The sequence below is a fragment of the Anopheles cruzii genome, chromosome X (genome assembly GCF_943734635.1).
Source record: "Anopheles cruzii chromosome X, idAnoCruzAS_RS32_06, whole genome shotgun sequence".
NCBI classification, from domain to species: Eukaryota; Metazoa; Arthropoda; class Insecta; order Diptera; family Culicidae; genus Anopheles; species Anopheles cruzii.
Genome location: NC_069143.1, coordinates 3,636,045 through 3,658,402, shown reverse-complemented (window position 1 = coordinate 3,658,402; position 22,358 = coordinate 3,636,045). Strand labels below are relative to the sequence as shown.

General features: G+C 52.1%; 1 protein-coding gene across 2 annotated transcripts; it reads left to right on the top strand.

Moving 5' to 3' along the window:
• Positions 1-1,496: 1,496 nt before the first annotated feature.
• On the top strand, positions 1,497-22,275 carry LOC128272885 (rhophilin-2). 2 transcript variants are annotated; one of them, XM_053010771.1, is made up of 10 exons: positions 1,497-1,669; positions 18,797-19,041; positions 19,117-19,270; positions 19,360-19,501; positions 19,614-19,825; positions 19,901-20,008; positions 20,101-20,245; positions 20,393-21,351; positions 21,423-21,575; positions 21,643-22,275. In XM_053010771.1, the coding sequence occupies exons 1-10, from the start codon at positions 1,625-1,627 to the stop codon at positions 21,850-21,852; spliced, it is 2,373 nt and encodes a 790-aa protein (XP_052866731.1). In that variant the 5' UTR covers positions 1,497-1,624; the 3' UTR covers positions 21,853-22,275. The 2 variants fall into 2 exon arrangements, with proteins under 2 accessions (XP_052866731.1, XP_052866739.1); XM_053010779.1 differs by lacking the exon at positions 1,497-1,669 and adding an exon at positions 11,493-11,522.
• Positions 22,276-22,358: the final 83 nt, after the last annotated feature.

Below are 22,358 nucleotides of genomic sequence, written 5' to 3'. Positions count from 1 at the left end.
TCATGGACAACGCACCATACAGTCCCCCATACACCCCCTTATTATGATACTCAAACTCAAGCGTTTACTCGAAGCGTCATTTTGCTATAGCAAGAGAGAAAGCAGATAGCAACAGGAGAGAAGGCAGAAAGAGAAAGCTATAGCAAAATGACGCTCGAGAAAACGCTTGAGTTTCCGTTTGAGTTTCAAATTAAGGGGAACAGTCAGTTATTTTGGGGAGGACGGACACCTTTTCTTGTGGAATTCCTGTAATGAACCTGGCCCAGCAACCTGCTAATACAGTAACCTTACTTCGTACACATTAAAGCATTAAAGAAATCAAAGGCATCGAACCATTAAAGACAGTTACGGATCCGAGTCACTACACCATCGCTTTAAAAAGACACTACAATACCTAGGTCTACTAACTAATCTAAACTAGTTGAAACAAAGTAACAGCTTAAAAAACAATACGACAACCTACGCTGGATGCACACGCGCTCCCTCATGTTGTGGGATTTCTTTTTCTATACAAAGTTCTTGGCTATTGAAGTTGGCGCCATGGCCATGCAGTTTTGGCGACGGCTGTTGTTGATGTCGTTATGTAGTTCCTCGCATGAACAGAACATAAACGAGCCTGGATGTCACCCAAACTCTATGCAAGCATGGTACGGCGGTGCACTAGGCAGCTGACTTTAGTTAGGTAGCCTATCTCCGGCTGCACCCTGTGCCCCTTGGTGGGGGGGGGGGGGGGGGCGGGCGGGGCACCTCCGGGAGCGCATTATACACTCCCTCGCTCTCGCGCCCTCCTCCAGCGATGGTACTAAGAGAGTGTGCGAGACGTAGCGTGGAAACGTGGTGGTGTGCGAGCGGAGTGTTTTGTCGGGCGCGGCGCGGGCATCGGTATCGTAACACGCGGGCTCTGTCGTTAGTTGTTGATTAAACCTCGCGACTGTCAAGTGCGGTGGGACGTCTTGAAATGAATGTGCGTGTCGGTGGTCCCGATGCCGGTGCCGTGAATGTCGTGGCCAGCCCAAATCCCGGCAAGGATATCTAAAGAAAGCGATAGAAGTGTTATCGTTTGTTCGGTCTTGTAGGAGTACTTACTAGCTCCGTGGGTTCGTTAGGTCGGTTTTTGTGTCAGCACACTACGGAATTAGCTGTACGTCATTTAAGCGCGCGCGCGCGCTATTGCGATGACTCAATATCGAAGTTCTAAGTAGTGCGATCTGCGACTGACAACTGTTGAGTTCTGTTGAGCTCGAAACGAATTTGAAAGTGGATAGCCTGGTTCGCTTCCGAATCATTTCCGTTCTACGGCGGTAGCATTGTCGACCGTCTGCGTGTACTAGGGCGTCCACGGGTGCAGCCAATAACGAGTCAACATTTGACAATCAACCAAAACTCCCTCCCGCGAGTCCACAACGGCGGCGGAAACCCAGTGTTTTCCAGCACTGGAAAAGGCGGCACTGTTGTAGCATGAAGTTACGCTCCCACGCCCTCCCAACGGTCTCAGCTGGTTCTGCTTGGCCCGGCCCAGGTGTGGAAGGTTTGCCACAGACGCACGGGTGAGAAACGGTCTGTCGCAAGCTCGAACACATCCACCCCCGCGAGGGGGCTGATCAGAGATCATCGGGCTCCAATTATGGAAGGCAGCAAATCGGATCCACCGTCGTTCTGCTTCATGCGGGTAAGTCTTGTGCACAGCAGCTTAAAGACGCCAGAAAGATCTGGCAAAAAATCTGGTATAGAAAAAGGTACTCCAATTGCGCTCTGCCTTATGCGGCAGCCTTATCGGGCTCCAATTCCTCAATTCTGCAATGTTCTACAATAGCCCTAACACACAGGGACGGACGTTGTCTGACGCCACGTTCTATCGATGGTTTTATCAAAGGCCCCGGAAACCATTGACCGGAAGTGGGCTCCGGAAGGTCGAGTGTCGAAGGTTGCGATCTAGACCTAGGGGTTCTAGCGCTACGAATGTAACAACACACGATCAGCCTGGGTCCCGGACCCGGGCCGATACCTCTAGTCTCTAGCCCCGTAAGTCCGCTAAATCACATCATCACAATCTCAATTACTTTAATAACCCATCGGAAGCTACCGAGGTCCAGCACAGTCCCCGTGACGCACGCAAACGACAGCCGTTAGCCGCCCGTCTTTAGATATCGTGGCATGGTGTGGTGCCTCCTTCTGTCTCGCTATCAGGTGGATATGTTTTTCGGGTAACTGTTCGCCAACGCCGCGTGTTTCGCACACTTGATGGGAAATTGCGTGTTGTGACGGGGTCGATATTGAGGTTGTTTTTGGCATTTCCCGTCCGTTCTGGAATGTTCGGCGCCCTTGTTGCGGGGGCCCCGATTAGATAGTGTCACCGACACCGCGTAACGTGTCCCCCCTGTAGGTATCCATGGATTTTAACCTAAGCCGAATGTATTTGCCCCACGTGAAGGTAAAATCATTACGATACATTGTGGGATGCAAGGTGCAAGTTGGCACTTCGAAATCCAAAGAATGTTCGCCTTCTCGCTGTTAACTCTGTCCCATAGGTGCCGTGGGTTCCATAGTTCCCGATGTCGCACCCTCGGTCTCTAGTTTATAAAACTTTGGACGATATTCCAACAACGTGGTCCAGTAGCTCGGAGCAGTACCTGTCTTTCTTACGCAATAAGTCACTAGGAGAATCACCATGGCTGTGGAATGCCTACCGGTGGTACCGGTGATACAGGCGAGGTCAGCTAGAGACAATCCCGTTTGGTTTCTCCACCAGCGCCACCCACACCTACAGCAACACCGATGCAACCGTCGTCGAAGAAACCGGGAAACAATGCATCATTTGTAATTCCGTCGGTCGCATTTACAAGCTTTGTTTTTTCGGTTTTCTTTTCTTGCTTGTTTTCTCGTTTTTCTCGCCGCGTTCGGGTTCGGGTTTTTAGTTGCGACCGGGCACAGAGCATAGCAGCCGCAACCTGCTACGGTGTGTGTCGTAAATACTGAATGACTAACGCCCGTAGCTTCTCGCGAGACACACGGCGGGCGGCCGACGACGACGACGACGGGTTCGTTTATTTTACGCCAACAAATTACGCGCCGTGACGACTACCTTCTGGAGCGTTCTGGGCTTGGGATGGCAGGTGACACAACCTTTCCGCGTACTCCGTGCGCTGCGTAAAATGGTGTGTCTACGGCAGCACATTTGAATCGACGCAAAATTTTGTAAAATCAGTCTGTGTCTGTGCAAAGAAGTCTCAGTATCGCCGTGGATATGTCGGTGGCGTCTAATTGCGTTAATAGGCAACACTTACGTTCTAGCAGTCTAGCAGACTGTGCAGAAGCTTAATAACGCCTACACGTGATCAACACGTCAACATGGTCACCGGCACGTTGTCGGTGACGTCGGGAAGTCGTCCGCACGTGGCACGTGACACAGGCTCGGGTATCTTTTCCCCCCAACAACTTACACATTCCTTACGAGGTACGGCACCCGGAGTCTGGCTCCGTGGTTTCCCTAGTTATGAGCTCCAGCTCGTGGATCCCCCTCCCAATCGTAAACGAAGGAAGAGGGTCATAAAGCGGTGATTTTATTGATCGTTGTCTCTAGGTGCGTGAGGATCGCAAATCATCTTCCCGGGAACCGGCCGGTGGTTACTCACACGAACCACGTCCAAGGCGGGCGCCATCAACAGTGTGGTGCGCAATAGCGTAATCACGCCAAGATAACGTACGACAACAGTTCGCGACCGGCTTACAGTTCTGCAACTACATCGTGCTGTCAGCAACCTTGTCTGGGGGCAACCTCTCAACCTCGGGTCGTCCGGGGCGGTACAACTCCCGGCGAGGGCACCTTCGGGCGTTGGCATCCCCGATGCCAGCCGCCGTTCGCTTTCTATTGAACTTTCTAGGCCTTGAACCGCGGGCGCGAGCGCGACATCCTCCTGGCTCAAGGCTCACCCGCTGCCTGCCGGAGAGGTTCCTGTTGGCTTGCTGGTTGTTGCCCCGGCCCCGCCTAGCGCAAACACCTGCACAACCGTGTTACAAATGTTACATCGGGAATGGTGGTACATCGGGCGTCGGAAAAACAAACATGGAAACCGAAGCCGAGGTTGGGCCTTTGTTTAAATATGCCGTGTGCCATGTGCCTACAGCGAGCATCACGGTGACTTGAGCGACGCTGGCTGCAAACCGAACAGGTGGGCCGATATGCCAGCATGTTGTTGATAGGCGCTATCATAAAATGTACCATAATTATTGTGCGCTGGAGGAGTTTCTGTGGTTTGCATGGTGCCGGTGGTGTTGAACAGTTCGATCAGGCCATGCAGGCTATACCAGGTTTGCAAGTCAAAAACCGGGTTGTGTAAACAGATGGCTGTCAATTTGGTTTTTGTTTATTTGCACAATTCCTGTCAGAGAACGTTCCCCACAACACGCAGATCTTGCACTTCTTGCAGACCGTGCGAATATAGGGCCGAATGAGAGCTGTTGTTGGTAGAGGCGATGTACTAATCTTTTCTATTTCGCTTGTAGCACCCATTTTCTCCGGCGCCGGGCACTGGGAGAAGATCGGTTCGTGCGGTTTATGCATCCGTGAACGTGCACCGAATGCAGCAGGGGATTCGTTTCGCGAATCAGCGGACTCGGGTGTTCGGACACACTCTACCTACTTGCCGTGACGGGGCCCAGCTTCTGATGGGAGATGCACAGTGGCTGAGGCTTGGCGTGGCTAACCGAAACTGACAGGAATATTGATGGTCGCTTTCGCCCAGTCCGCGATGGGCCGGCACATGGCGACATCTACAACAAAGGTATAACGCGCTAGCGAAAGCTTACACTACGAAGTGAAACGCCTTCGAAAACTCCCGCCTATAGTAGATAGTTCATTTGTTCGGCAACGGTTTTATTTTTCTCAACTCTTCGTACGCCTTTTTTATCTATGACTGATTTCATCTGCGACAGGGGCTGGAATGATGCTGTTGATGCTTGGTGTTAGCAGAGAAGAGCTCGCAGGTTGAGGGCAGGTTTTGTGGCTGCGCGCCACTGTAAATATTTTGCTGTCAATGATTGAAACTGTACACAGAGTTGTTTTTCCCTTGTTATTATTTATTACTTAACGCCCTCGAACTGACGTCTTTCGGGCAGGTTAGTCGCGGCAACGAGACGGATAATCTACGGACGAGCGACAAGTGTATCATGTTTTTCTAGCTTCGGGTGGATAGATTACACTTCTCAAAATTAATAACATTCTCGCATTAATCTTGACCAGAGAGTGCACCAACTGTGTGGCACGAAATTTGATCCAATTTTTAAGGAGCAGTTTCGTGTTACCGCCCCTCAAGACTGTGACCGGATGGCGACGCCACTTGGTCGCCGGACCATTGTCAGTTCAAACCGAATGTCTGTGTTAACTTGGGCGTTGCCTGTCTCGGCCGGCGATCGCTTCAGTTCATGTTTGAACCGAAAACTTAACATTCCATCACCGCGCCATGACAGCTGCTGGCAGCCAGGTCATCCTGCAAGTGGAACAGTCTACATAAGAAGAAGCCGCTCGACCCCACGGTTCCTAGTCCCCTCTCCCTCTGCAGTATTGATCGTGTGGGTGGGGTATTTTACTCGTTCAAGGTCACACACTATCTACCGATTGATCACTTTCCCTGGACAGACTTCACCTTTTTTGCTGATGATTTTTGGCTAATGTCTCTTTTTTCTCCAAGAATTGGTTCAAGGTGCCCCTCCCGCGTCTCATGGGTTAGGTTATAGTTTACAGAGGATTTTTCTGACAGGCCTTTTCGGGACTAGTTTATGTAGACTTTTGTATGAAGTTTTTGATCGACCTATCAGGCGTGTTGTTTTGGACATCAAAACTCAGAAGAGTTCTGTACTACAGCGCACAGTAGTGGAACTGTTGATCACCAGTGGTGCGATGAACTCTGGACAATGGGTGCTTCCTGTTTCCCTCGCCGTATTCTGCCAGCTTCGGTGGGGCGCAGCACAGATCGCGGCTGGGAGTGATAGGGATCATCCGAATCAATTTTTACGCTACACCGTGTTAGCCTGCCACTTAACCGTCACACCGCCGCGGTCTGAGGCGGAAAACGCTAACGAGAGGGTCCACCGATGCCGATGCCGCTCTCTACTAGGCGTGGCACGCGAAGAACCGACTAGCGACGAGATTGGATTCGGAATTTCCACCAAACAAAGAGGACGAGAAGAACGCCACGATCGACCTGTGAATCAGGCAGGTATCAGGCATTTATCAGGGCCTCTCCGTGCACGACATTCTAGCCGCCCGGGGTTCAACAACGGCTAGAGAAGAAGCGGGGCACACTGAGTGGCCTCACCAGTGGCAGAAAGATGGCTCTAGCAGGGTGGAGCCTAAAATTGATTGAATTTCGCAGAATTGATGGATTTTCTCGACCAACACCACACCACATCACCAGCACCAGGCACACACTGCTGGACACATGAGTCCGATCGAGCGAGAGCTCAGGAACCTCAGGCCGCACCGCTCCTCCACTACCACCACCATCACCATAATCATTTTCTATTTTATGATGGTGCGATGCACGAGGGATCGTAACGGACGGAGGTAACGAGCAGAATTATACACTCCCCGGGGGCGAACGGTGAGCTGAGCTGTCCCGCAAAGGCGTGGAGACCATCCCCAGATCCGGACTTCGGACTCTGGGGATGGTAACTTCTGATCACGGGCACACCCCTAGCGCTGGGAGGTCCGCGTAATCGTTGACAATGGGTTATTGAACGGGATGGTCACCGGTTTCTGTGTGTGCTCACTTAGCCAGCAACCGCCGTATCTTGGCCCTGTACTGATTGGAGTAATTGCTGGTAGCGACACCGACTGAAAAGTGATCCGAGTTTTCCGACCCAGGCCTTTTGTACACCCTCTAGACAGTCCCTATAACTGGACAGTCCTTAAACTAGACGCCAAGTGCTCGGTAAATGCCAGCGACCAAAACAAGTCCGCTCGCCGGATGATCGCCAAGAAATCCGCACCGAATGCGACTGCGACGCGGATGGTGAATGGTCGAATCCGAACCCCCCACCTCCCATCGGTCATTTGCCGTACGCAGATGAGGCCGTGCCGGGCGGTGGTACCGCAACCTCAAGAGCCGTGCGTGCCACGGTAATAGAGTGGGGTGCGCGCGGACGGAAATGCTCAATCGGACGTAACCCACTGACCTCGTCACGGAGAAGAGTTGGAAAATTTGGGTCCCCGCGCAATGCAAACACTGGCCCCGCGGTGTGATGCTTCCGTTCGGACGTTCGACGTCTGGCCTAGCTGTCGGTTCTAATTTCACGTCCAGCAGCGCACGAGTGCGACAATTAAGCTTTCGGCTTCGGCGAAAGAAAGCGCCACCGGAATACTGACTCACACTGGCCTTCGAAGGCCAGTTGTCACGCGGTCGGTGAGTAGCACATATGGGCTCAAGAAGAAGTGCACTTTAGACGAACCTCCTCTACATCGCAGCCAGACGCAGATTGGATCTCATGTAGACTGCGCGGTAATGCGGTCTTGGTCTGGGAGTTGGTGGAGCTGCACGGTCCAATCGAATCGTAGCTATGATTGTTTTATTACACTCTTGCACACCTTGAAAAAGGTGTTCCACCTTCATCGCGGGTGTTGTTGTTATAGGCGCACATCGGAATGCGATTGTGTCCATTCGCTGCGCTGGATTTGCTGCGGTCAGCATAATCGATTCATGGGCGGCCGGATGTTGTTATGCTGCTGGTCGGCTGGATGATGTTGGTGATGAGGCCGCCGCCCTGCGGCCCTCTACACAATGCAGTGTGGGGAATGACCTGTTTTTCTCCTTCTTTTCGGGCCCCCCCCTTCAGGAGTTCGCGAGGAAAACCCGTTCACCCGAAACCCAAGCAAGGAGGCGGGGGGGGGGGGATAGAGAGAGAGAGAGAGAGAGAGAGAGAGAGAGAGAGAGAGAGAAAGAGAGAGAGAGAGAGAGAGAGAGAGATAGATAAGTAGGAGCCCAGTGGCAGATCGCGCGCCCGAAGCATTCGCTTCACACGCAACTTTTTCCTGCGCCGTTTTCTTTCGATTTCTCTCTCTCTCTCTTCGCTTCTCCTTCTTTTCTGTTTTTTTTCTCTCCCTTTTTTTCGTCTTTGTCAGGGCTCTTTCTTCCCGCAGCGTTCCCGCTCTCTCTCTATCTGCCTCTGCCCCCCTCTCTCTGTCTCTCTTTGTTGGTCTTCCACAGCTGTTGCCTCCGCTTATGATGTGTTATGCAGTGTATCATCGGGAATGGCTTGGAGGGGGGGGCTACTATACTATATTATGCTGCACTACTTAGCTCACCACCCCCCGCATGCCCCTCCTGCGTCTCCGACCCGGAACACTAGTCATCCGTCCGGCCCGCGGTCCCTCCGCGCTCCGAAGCTCGTCCGATTTCCCGTTCCACAACCACGACACACCGAGTGGCACCGCTTCCGAGGCGACTGAGCGCACTCCTTCGTGAAGCTTTCGCTCGAGCGGTCGGGTGTTGGTGTCTGGTCTGGTCTGGTCTAGTGGCGATCGCTAGAGTGTGGAGCATTCGGAGGTACTGCGTCGAGTGTTGTGTCGCGGTCCGGTAGCATCTAGCATTGACTTTGAAACGTCGCCGAGAAGAATAGATCGATCGCGCGCGCGATCCGAATAATATCGGTGTGGTGTCTTTGTGGAGCGCCGTGGTATACGAACTACGAAAAGTGTTGGCTTCGCGGCGTGGTGCATTTTGGCGCCCACTTCTTCGACTAGTCAAGGGTGGGGGTGGGCCATCGGTATCGTTAATCCGCGAGGAGGAAGTGACACGCTGTTCGCTCGATGGCTTGGGGCCACGTTACAGATGGCTAAACACATGGCTACCGGGGGGAGGGGGGGGGGGGGCTTTGTGCCACTGGACACACTAAAACACCTTCCCGCGAACCGTGACCCTGACAGCAACCAGCAGTGGTGGTGTCCGTTGGTGGACATTTTTCTGTGGTGTCCGTCCAAATCTTCATCGATCAACCGAATCTCCAACTAGGCAACCAAGCGCAGCGTATTCTGTAGTTTTGTCCAGTGTTTCTGGAGTTTCTGGAGTGTGTCTGGTGAAGTGATCGTAGAATTCCGTAGAACTACATATAGTCAGACGCGAGCGAATAGAGAGCTACTGAGCATAGCACGACCGGAAGCAGCCGTAGCTCTTGTAGCTGTCTGTCCTCTGGTGCCTATCGTTAGCCCATCGTGTGCACCCACCCCCAAAACTGGTCCATCCGTCCGGCCATCACGTTCCCATTCCTTTTTGGGGTGAGGAACTCGATGTCGATTTACATAACCGCACAACCGGGCTGCCGGGTGAGCCAGGTTCTTTTGTGGGCGCGCCTTGACAGGCGGCTTTCTTATGCTATCCACGTCACACACGACGCCGCGACAAGTGTCGCTACTGATGGCTGCACCCCAGATATCAAGCCCAGCCCGTCCCACCTCAGCATCGTATTGTGTGCCCCGCCGTGTGTTTTTTATCGTCCGTCCAAAATCCTTTCACATTCTCCCGTGTGTACCCGTGTGTTTGTGTATGTTCCGGTTGGTTGGGGCCCCCGGTGAGCATACATTATGCGCGCGCCTAGGTTTAACCGACTCGTTCGCTAAAAACAACACGCATGGAACACTTTCTCCCGAACTCCACCTCCTAAAACGATATGGAGAGGGCGAAAAACCCGCCCGGGGGTTTGTTTTTGGCGTGCGATGTTTACCCGTGCACTTGGGTGCACTTGACTTGGGTGGTGTTCTGCCTCTTTCGGTTTCGGCAACTGCTGCTTGCCACCTTGTCTTCGACCAACAGTCACTCCCAGAGTAGGTTGAAGACCCTTGAACTGCCGGAGAACTGTTTTGGGCAACGGAACGCGCGCTTCCCGCACCGGATATTGGTTTCCACTCTTGGGTGCGCGCTCTCATGTGAACAGCCTCCGAGGGTGCGAGGTTGGGCGGTACGCCACTGGATGCGTTCTAGATTCCCATCGGCGCTTATACCTCGTCATCTTCATCATCATCATCAGGTGGCGCCCGCCCTAACCGCCGATTAGCGGTGCGCCTGAACTAAAAACCACCCTGTGGGAGCACCTGCAGAATGGGTGGAACATGGCGTGGCGGGGTGGGTCGAAGACCCTGGCTAGAACAATAGAAAGGAAAAAAAGTATACCACTTTTTCCCACACACACAGAGAGCGAGAGAGAGAGATACTCAACTAGAAGCTCCCCGCTTGGGTGCGCTGCAAGATGCTGCATAAATGTTTACCAGCCTGGCGGGCGGGGTGGGTAACGAAAACCCAGAGAGAACCAGGGAAGGGGCTGGAAAATCGGAATCGGAAGAGTGGCCCCTTGGCGTGGCCCAGAGCATTGCGCGTCCGCGCACCGAGCAGCAACTGTTAAAAATGAAGCAAAATCCATTAAAGGAAACAACAGTTAATGACCGCATGCGCTACTGCTACTGCTGCTGTTGGTGCTACTCACACCCCTTCCGTCGGAGCGGCCCTCGGCCCGCGGTGTACACAATTACGCGGGAAGTGGCACACGGCACGGCACGGTGTGGCGGCGGCGGCGGCCGTCGTGTAAAGGGTTGGGCTGGCTTTTGTGGTGCGTTTTCCGGTGGGGGTTCTCTCACCGGAGGCTCCTCACCCCGGGGTGTAGACCCGTTACACTGCTGCGCAGCGCGCTGCGAAGCAAAAACAATGCGCTGCGCCTTTGCCTGCTTCGGGCACCCCCGGGCCAGCGCCAGACGTGGAACGGGGAAGCAAGCCAACATGGATGGCGCAAGGTCCAACCAAAGGTGCTGCACTCCTCGATGTGGTCGGGTTCGATTTGTTGTCGAGGTTGTTGCACCGATGCACCGAAACGATGATGGGCGGAAGTGTCCTCGCGACAGGACCTTGGACCGTTCTCAGGATGCGCCTGCAGAGCAGAAAGCTTTCGGGGCCTTTAAGGGGCGGCTGTGCATCTAAGGCAACTTCCTGCAGGAGCCACCTAGAGCCGCTACCACACTGTTCTGTTGTTGCTGAATAGGGGCAGCGGTGGTAGTGGTGGTGTGGGGAAGCTCGTCCGCAGCACCCAAGGCCCAAGGGCACGTTGCATTTTGTACGGCGGCAAAGTCTTTCGGGGCGACGGTGTCACTGTCACAACATCGCACAAAACATCGCCAAAACATCGCCACCTGACATTAGCGGTGATCCATTTGTTGTTTGTTTTGGTTTTTAACGGCACAGTACGGGACGGACAACAGCAAAGTTTGAAGCGAGGCACGTGTGTAGTGTGCGAAAGCAAATAAACGTGTGGACGAAATGATTGTTGGCGCACGCAGCTGCGTCGTGTGACTCTACACTCGAAGCCGGTGTCGGAGTAGAAAGCGCGTAGACAAATCGACAACAACGCGCGACAAATAGGAACATCGTGGAGGTGTAGGTAGAACACACGCGGCCTCAACTCCACTCCAACAACTGCGATCAACGCGAGCGACGGAGTGCTCCCACCGCGGGACCATGGGATACTTGCCGGACCTGCAGCTGAAGGTAGGAATTCTTCCCTTTTCCGCCACCCCTTCTCGTCACAGCAGCGGCCTCTATGAACGACAAACGAAAAGGACGTCAAAGTTTGAGTATTTTACGAAAGGGAGCACTTGTACTTGAACTTGTTTCGCTAGGAATTCGAGTAAAGCGCGGTCCTCTTAGAATCGGGAACAATTGAATTAGGTCTATATCGGGGTTGGTTTGACTTAGGAAGGACATGGCAAGGTGTCAAAACGAAGGTATTTTATTGTACTTTTAGAGAAGAATTTCAGAAATTTATTCTGTCGGATGTCGGATCATTTTCTGCACAATCTTCTGGTCCACCTCAGCGGTTGTTCCAATTTCTCGCCATCTCTGCAGCATCCCGCATCACCTCTTCAATTTTTTGTTGATTATTTCGCCCATTAATTTTCAATTGGGCAGAGTTCAGGGCAATTTGGTGGGTTGATATCCTTTGCGATGAAATCCACCTTATTGTCAGCAATCAGGCCAAAACTTAACCGGACCTGTGTGTGACTTAATAAATGATAGAGCTCGCTTTTTGAGGCACTCTTCCTTGTACAGCGTTGAGTTCATCGTCGTGTTTGTGATGAAAACCTTGGTTCCCGTCCACAGGTGCAAATTCCTTGCCAGATCATTAGTTTCCGTGCAAATTTATTGGCGAATACAAATTTGAACTTGGAGAGGACATCTCCCAGTGCTGTGGCGAGATAAAACTTTGGTCTAGGAAGCTGTCCAAAATCCATTTTCATGTGCGTTGTCCATAAGCAAACATCCTGTTTACCTCGTCAGAACCTTTTCGTATAACTTTCCAGCACGTGTTTTAGCGACTACATTTTGCTTAAGTGTCCTGTTTTGTTTGGATGCTTACATGCAACGAAAGATCAGTAGCCTCTTCGTAGACAGATCCTGTGGACAGTACTTCTGCTGGCACCATATTTTTTGTGCAATATCCCGAACCGGGAATCCAGGATTTACCTTCAGCTCAGCTGCCGGTCATATGTTCCACTACTCATACTCATATGAAACCTACTCTAAATCTACTCGGTCTACGGTATTGCGTTTCCGGAAACGGTGGAGAACAGCATATACAGTTGATTTTGCGAATTTTATTGTTTTTGCGATTTTTAAAGCAAAACAGTTTTTGCAAATGTTTAAAGAAGTAACTGTCAAAACATTTGAAATCCGACCACCAGAGGCGCTGCTAGAAGACATACAACTGTTCCCGATTCTAAGTGGGGCAGGCTTTAGAGAAAGGACGGAAGAGCTGAGGTTGCGATCCCGATAGATCGCGCACTGTAGCGTCGAACGGTGCGCAAGGTTTGTAATTTCCGCTTACCACCACCACACACCTAGCGTAATGATGGTATAATGCTACGCGGGAGTGGGCAGACCTGGCAGAACTGTTCGTTCGAATGGCGAGAAGCTAAACAACAGCAGGAAAAAGAAGGAGAAACGAACAGAAACCGAAAGGCGCAGAAGTGAAGGTTCTTCTTCGACTACGCGAACCCGTTCCGGTCGAACCGGTGTGTATTCTAGGAGTTAAAACTGTACCCAGCAATCATACAGCAACTACCACCTGTCACAGCACTGCGATGCTGTACCAGAGACGGCTTCGCGGTGCTTCATGATGGGCTTCTTTCCGATTTCTACCCCTAGTCGGTGTTTTTGGCCCGAATCGGAGGATTCGGTGATGTATGTGGTTTGGCGTTTGGCGATTGGTTCGGGATTTCGGAAAACTCCTCTCACTTTTATGTATATAACAAAATAGAAACAAATTTGAAGTGATCATCAATATTTATGTTATCGCCCTCCGGTAACAGTACCTTCTCTTAGGCTCGCAGATAGCATCACAGACGTCTTCACATCACCTTAGGCTAAGCCTGTACCAAGTGACTGTAAAATAAGGTTATCAATCGGCCGCCGGTCCGAAAGAGCCGCAAATGAGTGTAAGACTGGGTAGCGACCCCGTCGCGACAAACTTTACATGACTCTCTACCGGGCTACCCATATCCGGTGATTCACCTTCGACGACGAAGCGAACTAGGGCGGGGGGGGGGGGGGGGGGGCCCCCCAACCGTAAACGGTATGCATGTTTTGCTGCGAAACCGACCGCTGAGTAAATAAATAACCGAAAAGGCCAGTCCAGACAGAGAGCTGTGGCAAGGATTTGACAATTGTCCGTCTCGTTTTCTCTCCTCTGCATCCTGGCCAACCGGCGCTGGTGGAGATGCTCGTCCACATTCTCCGGATTCGTTAGGAGCTAATTATGTTTGCGTATATTTTTAGGTATCAATCCTTCGGTCTACGCACTCACGGCTAGGCCGCCGATTGGGGCGGATGAAGATCATTTTATCTCGCGTTCGATCTCGCGTTCGATCTCCGCTGTGGATCCACGAGAATGTACCCGACCTCAAGACCCGCTACGCCGCGCGGGGGGTCGGCCAATTCTTGGGCCAGCACACCACGCCAGCGGAACGAAGCCAGCGGAATGGTTAAACCGCTAACTAGGGCGGAAATGGGTGGTGTTGTTCCAAGAGCTTTCACATCTCTCGCGGGGGAACCCGAAGAGAAGCCCAAAGATTGCTGCTGAAGCGCCAGACCGAACCCGGAGCGAATTTTGGACCGCAGGCTTTCTTGTGGCCAATTCGGGAAGAACGACGCCACACCATCGCGGTCTGGCGGTTGCTTCCTTCCTGCCGCCACCTGCCGGTGCCAGGTTCCAGTTCCAGGGGTCGATCAAAATTGGATGAAACACGCGCAAGGTAGCGGCAGCGGATCATTGGCGTTGGCTGAATTGGCTAGGTGAACTTCCTGGGCCCGCCCCGCCCCTTTCCGGTGACGGGGTTTCGCCGTTAGTCGGTACAAGATGCGCCGACCTGTGCCACCTGCCTGCCAGCTGCTACTGCGTTGTAGTATTCCCCGCCGAACGGATTCAGCGATCGATGATGAACGGCGCGTCCCGGGCGGTTTCCTCTGTTTCTCATATTGAAAATGTAGATAAAAATCCATGAAATGTTGCAGCTGGTCGCCCGCCCCCGTCTTATCAGAGATACTCTCGTTAGATTCGGGCAGTGTACCGACTACCGGGCGTTTCGGAATGGCTGGTTCGCTGTGAGTGGCACGAGCAGCGAACCGATCCGGACGACTTTATTATCCGACCTTGAAGGTGCAGCGTAGAAGGTGCGTTCGACCCTGTACAGAAGGCTGACGGAAGCGAAACAGGAACCGGCGAAGTGACTGCTGCATCCAGCAACAATGGCGCCATAAAATCAGTCAGCCATAGGCATAGTCTATCGCGCACGCGCAGCTCACCAGGATGAGGCGACCTAGCCTCGCCTCTACCGCCTAGAGCTGCAGCCTTCGCTACACTTGCTTGTAATTAAGTGAATTAGTAGCGAGAGAGGAAAAAACAGCATGTAGAAAATATGCAATATGCAAAAAGACTATTGTGATGAAAGGGGAGTAGAAATATGGGGGAAGGGTGGGGGGGACGACACCACACAGCTACGCTGGACGCTGTTGTGTAGAAACAGTTTGCAACAGAAGAGGGTTGGGAACGAACGTAAAGTGGCTTGTTATTATGCTACGGCCCAAGGGAGCCCGTGATACTGCTGCGCGTCTCGCCGCTCCCTTCGAGGGTTGCCTATCCTATCTTCGCGCTACACGTAGCTGTTAACGATGTTACGCAAAATGAATCGCAAGAGATCTCTCTACTTTTGCTTTTTTTTTTTTCTTTCTTCTCTTCAATGTTGTATCTTTTCTTTCGCGGCGCGCCCAGATTTGCCACCGGGCGGGCGCGCCTGGAAAGCGTCGCTCGTTCGCCGCAACGCCCAAGAACGGGGTCGATGGCCAACTTATAAAACATAAAGAAAGCAGACAAACACACACACTCACGTGGGGCGGGGGGATGCATAAATCGATTTCTCTCGGTCGTCGTGGTTAGCGTGGTCCGATTTATGTTACGGGATGCGCGCCTGCCCTATCAAATTGCCGGCAGCGGCGGCAGGCGGCTGTGGGGAAATGCACCGTGGAGATAAACGCATGGTTTGTGGCACGGCGCCCACTGCCATTATGCTGCGCACATCCTGAGCGCCGGACCTGTGTTGTCGCGCACCATCGCCCCGCGCCAGCATTCCAGGTGATCATTCAAGTGTGACGATGCAAAAAAAAACATTCACTCTTCTCGTCCGCCGTCCACCAGTCCGCTAGAGCTGTGCGGATAGAAAGAGGAGAGAGAGAGAGAGAGGGGGAGACAAAGGTGTGTCACAATGAAAGCTCCAGCGATGTATGGTTCCTAAATACCCAGATACCCTCATGTTGGGGGTTGATCATTCTGTTGACGTCCATTTCTACCGTAAGAGGACCTTGGACTTTGCCCGGCGATGTTGTTGTTGTTACTATCGTTTAAGAGACTTACGAGCGGTCAGATGCCTAGCTGCCAATCTGCACCGGGAGAGACACGTCTACTGCTCCGACCGAGGTCCCTCATAGACTTGAATATCTGACCAGGTATCTGGCTTGACGTTTGGCAGACGAAACCTTCATATCTGCTGCCGTGGGTAGGAAAATGGAATCGATTCGGCCATATTTTGCCCAGTCTCTTTAAGGCTGTATTTTAATCGTCAGGCACACCCCTCCCTAGAGCCATCGATACGTTCCTTCCGTCGACTGGGAGTCGAGTGTCGATTCTCTTCTCTTGGCGGTGTCAAAATACCCTGTCAATAGCTTGTTGTCCCCAAAGCAAAGCAAAAAAAGGCCAGCTGCACGTGCGGCGCTCGTGCACCTCGATTAAGGTCGGTCGCACCGCAGCCAAACTATTCTTTCTGGTGGCACCCTCTGTTATTGTCCTCCGGGGCCACCCCACCTGGAGGCTGAGTGGAGGCCAAGCGAAAGAAAACAAACAAGAAGCGTAATGTAGCGTAAGCGCCTGGGGCACCCGGGAAAGGGGGCCACCGGGGTTTAGTAGGGTAGCGAAAGGCTTAGATGCCGGGCGCAACTGGGCCCACGTCTCTTACGTCAAGGTAGAAAACCAGTTACTCGCTCCAGAATATTCGACGTAATCGGGGATCTCGGTCAAGCCACTTCGGCACAGGGGTTTGGGGGGGGGGGGGGGGGGAGCTAGGTCACCTAGAGAGAGAGAGAGAGAGAGAGAAAGGGGGAGCGGTGTTGCCACGAGGCTGGGGATAGTTGTCTCCACATCATCGTCCATCTCCGCAAACTGTGCCAAGGGCCGAACAAGGGCCCGCAGCCGCCGCCGCCGCCGCCAGGGCACCTCTTTTCAGATGATGAGGTAATCAGAGAAGAACGGTGCGATTACCGTTTTCCCCCACCTTAGAGCATTGTGGCCATTGTGCCCGCCGACGAAAGGTGGGGCGGAAAGGTGTAGCCAAAGGTGACGCAGATCTACGCCTAATTGGAAGCGTTCCGTTGGTAGACGCTCCAGCTGAGGTAACGGCAGCAGGCGCGCTCCACACATTAAAGGAGAGATCGACAAAAGCATGGCCAAAGATGCTGCTGCTGCTCCAATGTTCTCCACCCGGCTCCCGGCAATGGCTTCACCTGTGCGCGATTAATCCGCTTCACCGTACGTCGCCGTTGATACTCGGGGACCTTCTGGGGGGCTTGGAGCCAGCGGGCGGCGTAGCGCTGGAACGAGAACCGGTTCCGTCAGAAACACCGTCGAGGATGCCCATTTTCAAACAAAACTCTCGTTACGACTGACTGGGCTGGCTGGGTCCGTGAAGTGTGCCAATGGTCCCATTTTGTCTCCCCACGGCGGGCCCACTGGGACGATACTGATAGTGTGCCACTGACCCAAATGCGTTTCTTGCGGCCTGCCGATAGAGCTGGACCGGTACTGGACGCTGTACACGCTACGCAGGATGCCCACTCTCCCTAGAAGGAAGAGCGTTACACTATGATGACATCGATAGCGTAATCGTACGCGAGCGCCATCCCTGCAAAGGCTACTCTGACTCGCCGCCTGGTCATTAGCTCGAGATCGAGCGGATGATCATTAGATAATTTGATGCTCGAAGGGACACAAAGAGGGGCGAACAGGGGTAAAGGATAGAAAATACCAGAAAGAGCTGAGTTCCCTCCGGTCTCCTCGGTGAAACCTCCGAATCCGAATCTCCAGCGGTACGGGATGGAAAAGAAAATTCCCATCGCCCATTCGACGAACTTCCGGCGGGCGTTGGAAACAATTGACCAACTTTAAGTGAAAAGATGTGTTGAACGTTGTGTTGTCCATCTTTCGTCGCAATCTGCGCGGCCGCGGCACGCCGACAATCAAGTTCCCATTTGTGATTACTTAACCCAACCCCCCAACCCTCAAACCAACGACCGATCTTCGGGCCGTCCGGTCGCCAAATTAAAACACGGTCGGTCGGGGTTCCCTGTTCGTTCGGTATCTTATACCTGGGCAGCAAGCAGTGGACTACGAAGAAAGTGGTTGCGTAGATGAGAATGGCACCTAATAACCCCAAGGCGAAAAGATTCGCGTTATGATTCCAATTCCATGTGTGGGGCCAACGTTGCGAGCAACGAACTGAGGCTAAAGCAACGGCATAAAAAACCAACCCGGGGGGTGCCCGAAGGGAGTATTGTCGCGCGCGCATTCCAATCGTAGGCCCCCTGTGAAATTTAGAAAACAGAGAAATCTCCAATATGCTAACCCCTTATGTAACGGATCCGGTAAAGGTGCGCCTAGCGATAGCGCAACTATCGAATATATAATCGTCGTCCCCAGACGAACCCGCAGATTAGGTATGCACGACGGTTCGAAATGACTGCACGGGGAATGCGGAAACCCAAACCCCGATCATCGGCTCGTGAAGACTTTATGGCGACATTTGCTCATATCGATACGACTATCACCATTATTCAACTACTTGTTGTCCTTCGGAAAAAATGACACAGGCATAGCATCTTCTCTTCCATCAAGGGACCAGCAGTTATTAGCATTGGGTATCACCCTGAAACGGAACAGGTATTACCAAATATAACGTACGGTTCAAACTCTCTCCAGATCGGTTGCACCATGTGAGTCATGGGCACCTGGTTAGTCACAATATGTATATCTTCGAGTTGGCTTTTTATTATGTGTGACTTTGCCTCGCAATCTTCTCTTATCGTTTCACTTCACAGGAAATCTCGTGATTTTTTGCCATTTTTTCTCTCAGGCCACACGGAATTCGACAGAATTTTACTGTTTATGGTACTGACAAGGGCTTGTTTTTTTTTTTCTTTTTTGCAATTGTCTCCTTATCCAGGGGTCTGACCCTCGAGCAGCTACGTGTCGTGGTAAGCTGCAGAACAAGCGGTGCAAACTAAACCAGGAGATCAACAAGGAGCTAAGGTTGCGGGCCGGTGCCGAAAATCTGTACAAAGCGACCACGAATAAGAAGCTTAAGGACACGGTCGCACTCGAGCTGAGCTTTGTCAACTCGAACCTACAGCTACTGAAGGAGCAGCTTTCGGAGCTCAACTCGTCGGTGGAGATCTACCAGAGCGATGGGTAAGGGCGGTACGCCAACGGGCGTGTGAATGAAGGCCTGATGCGAGGTGATCGCTATTTGTTATACTCCACCAGACTGGACTACGTCATACCGATGATACCACTCGGTTTAAAGGAGACGAAAGAGGTGAACTTTATGGAAGCGTTTTCGGACTTCATTCTGGAGCACTACAGCGAAAATTCACACACCTACGAGGACGCCATTGCCGATATTACTGACACGAGACAGGTAAGAGGACCCATAACCGCAACTGACAATGGCCGTTCAATACGAATTCAGCTTATATATTTATTTTTTGCGTTGCCACGATTGCGCAGGCCGCCAAAACACCGACCCGAGATCTGCAAGGCGTGTCACTGCTATTCCGCTACTACAATCTGTTGTATTACGTCGAGAGGCGCTTCTTTCCGCCGGACCGGAACCTGGGCGTGTACTTTGAGTGGTATGACTCACTTACGGGTGCGTAAAGAGGGTGTTGGCATTCGGTCGCACTGGGCTTGGTCACAGTAGCAGCAGCAGTCGTTGGTCATCTAACAGCACCAGAGCTCATTACAATTACCCTCTATTGCAGGAGTGCCATCGTGCCAGCGGACCGTAGCATTCGAGAAAGCATGCATACTGTTCAACCTGGCCGCCATTTATACGCAGATCGGCGCCAAGCAGGACCGATCGTCCGAGCTGGGCCTCGATGCGGCGGTTGATAACTTTTTACGTGCGGCTGGCGTGTTCCGGCATATCTTCGATACCTTCACGAACGCTCCTTCGATGGACCTTAAACCACAGGTAGCATTGGAACCGCGGGGTGCGGAATACAGAAGCTAAGTTTGGCTTCATTTTCCACTTCTTTGGCTTTCGTAGGTGCTGGAAGTACTAGTGGCTCTAATGTTGGCGCAAGCCCGAGAGTGTTTGTACGAAAAGCTTCTGCTACAATTAGAAAAGTATACGAATGAGCTGGAAAGTGTACAGGTATGTGTGTGTTCGCATGTGTTTCAGTTCAATTTGATTTTCATTTAACTTCGATTTCGCGTCGTTTCATATTTCGATTTGCCCCGGCGCAGAGCCATCGAGATTTGTCCGGTGAAGCAACCCAGCTAGCACTAGAGTACCGCGAGATTCATCGGATAATCCATAGCAACGAGGCACACACCTACCTGCCAGAGTGCTGGGCTGGACTAGTGCCCCTGAAGTCAGAATACTATAAAGGTAGGCAATTATGACAAATCTATGTGGCAATAAATCTATCTGAGCACAATAGTGCCTCTACTTTGCCTTGGGCCGCCTTGTCTTTGCCTTACTTGGCTCCTCAACTGTCCATAACTGTCCGTCCGTAACATTCCGTTCTCTTTTTAGCATTAGCACACTACCATACAGCCAAATCGGTATCAGCAGCATCGGAGTCGAGCATAAAAGAGAATAATGACAGAAGCACGAACACCGGCAAACAACGCAAAGACCATAGCCACCAGTCACAGGACACATTCATCTTCGACGAAACGTCACTGGATGCAGACCTCGACCCAAGGGCGCTGCGACGTGCTCACCTGCGTGAATCATTGTCCAACCACGAGGAGGCCCAGCGGTTGCAACGCATGTGCCGTGAGCTCAAAAACAAAATTGCGCTCACGAAAGTGTTGAACTACGCGCACGAACGTACCAGCGAGGAACTGGAGATGGAGCGCGGCTGCATGGCGGCAGCAGAGGACAGTACTCCGCTCGACGAGTCTGACCTCGACCCACTGGTCGACGTGACGCTGAACACAGCGTCGAAGTTTACGATATCGCTAACCGGGCCCGACTTCACTGCACACAAGATCGAAGATCCGTTCCGGAAGCTCGGACCGATCGCGGTCTTCTCCGCCAGACGGCACTGGACGGCCCCACGCAGCGTTCGATTGCAGAAAAAAAGCAACACTCTCATGCTGGGTGGGGGCGGCGGCAACGTGGCTGGAACGATTGATCGCCAACAGTACCGGGGCGGCATGGTCAAGGGTAATCACAGCCACAGTACTAATAGTTACAGTACCAATAGTAGCGTTTCCGCCAGCCATCAGCTAGGCGGGGGTTTGCGGTGCTGTGGCGAATGTGCCAACAAGACAAACTACTATAACGACAACCGGGCGTGTGAGGTGTGTCTGAAGAACGTATGCAACGTGTCGGAGCGCGACTTCAGGGCCCTGAAAATGCAGGAGGAGGTCGGACGGCCGGGTACCGTCAACGACGATGTGAACGACATCGCCAGCTTTGGGTTTAATGTTCGAGGCGATGCACCCGTCATGATAGCAACCGTCGAAATCAACTCCCTGGCTGACGTAAGTTTCAGCGGTACTGTACGCTTTACGTTCCACTAGTTACGTAACTGCACGTCACTATTTTCTTGCAGCTCGGCGGCCTGAAAGAAGGCGACTTCATCGTGGAATTGTGCGGCTATGACGTTAAGTGGTACACGCTGCAGCAGCTGTTAAAGCTAATTAGGAACTGCGGGACGAGCCTCGAGTTGAAAGTAATCACTCCGATGGATCGCAACTACCTAAAGGTACAGTTGACTTTTCCATCCACTGGATGGCAGACTCTCAGACTAATCGGGATTTCTCACATTCCAGCCAATCGTTTCAAGCCACTGCAGCAAGGGGTCCATCTCAACCCTATCAGGTAGCTCGTCCGGTATCTCGTCCGGTGCACCGTCACCGACCGGCACCACCACCAAGCCGATCAAGTCCCGTTCGAAGCTCGGCAAAACGCGCCTCAGCAGCTTTACCTCCGGCAGCTGGAACCCCTTCCGGCGTTCGCAGAGCCTAGGAAAAATATTCTAGAAAAAAGTTCAAAGTTGTCTGTGCAGCTTAGCTAAACCCAAGCGATGGCAACGGATGAAGTCAGGCTTACTCCCGCATTGATTCAACCGCATGGGAGGAGTGCTGTTTCGTTTTTTCTATTTTTTTCATTTTTGCAGTTTCATAAAAATATACTATGTAGTACACTATATAATATACATGTAGATAGAACCGCATCAAGCCTTGTTAGATAACTAGTGCTAATGCTACACATGAAGGGTAGAGTAAAAGCCGTTACTACGACACACGTCGTTACGGTTGTATAACTAACACCGTTTAGCTAAAAGGCGAGTGTTGACTATAAGTAAAGTAGAAACCACAAAATCCCATCTAGGAATATACTGTTTTAACACATGTACACGTAGACATTGTTGCTCAAACGTTGTAAAATAAAAGTAACGACTAAGATAGACGCCATGACTGAAACGTATTTATTTGATCTGGTTTATTTCCTTTGTTATGTTTTCCATTTTTGACTTCTTTCGAAG

What these genes read in the sequence shown, in the direction of transcription:
- LOC128272885 (XM_053010771.1), top strand. Translation starts at nt 1,625, where the DNA reads ATGGAAGGCAGCAAATCGGATCCACCGTCGTTCTGCTTCATGCGG. An exon ending in CGTCGTTCTGCTTCATGCGG is followed by an intron (nt 1,670 to 18,796) that starts GTAAGTCTTGTG and finishes CTCCTTATCCAG; the next exon opens with GGGTCTGACCCTCGAGCAGC. An exon ending in AAATCAACTCCCTGGCTGAC is followed by an intron (nt 21,352 to 21,422) that starts GTAAGTTTCAGC and finishes ATTTTCTTGCAG; the next exon opens with CTCGGCGGCCTGAAAGAAGG.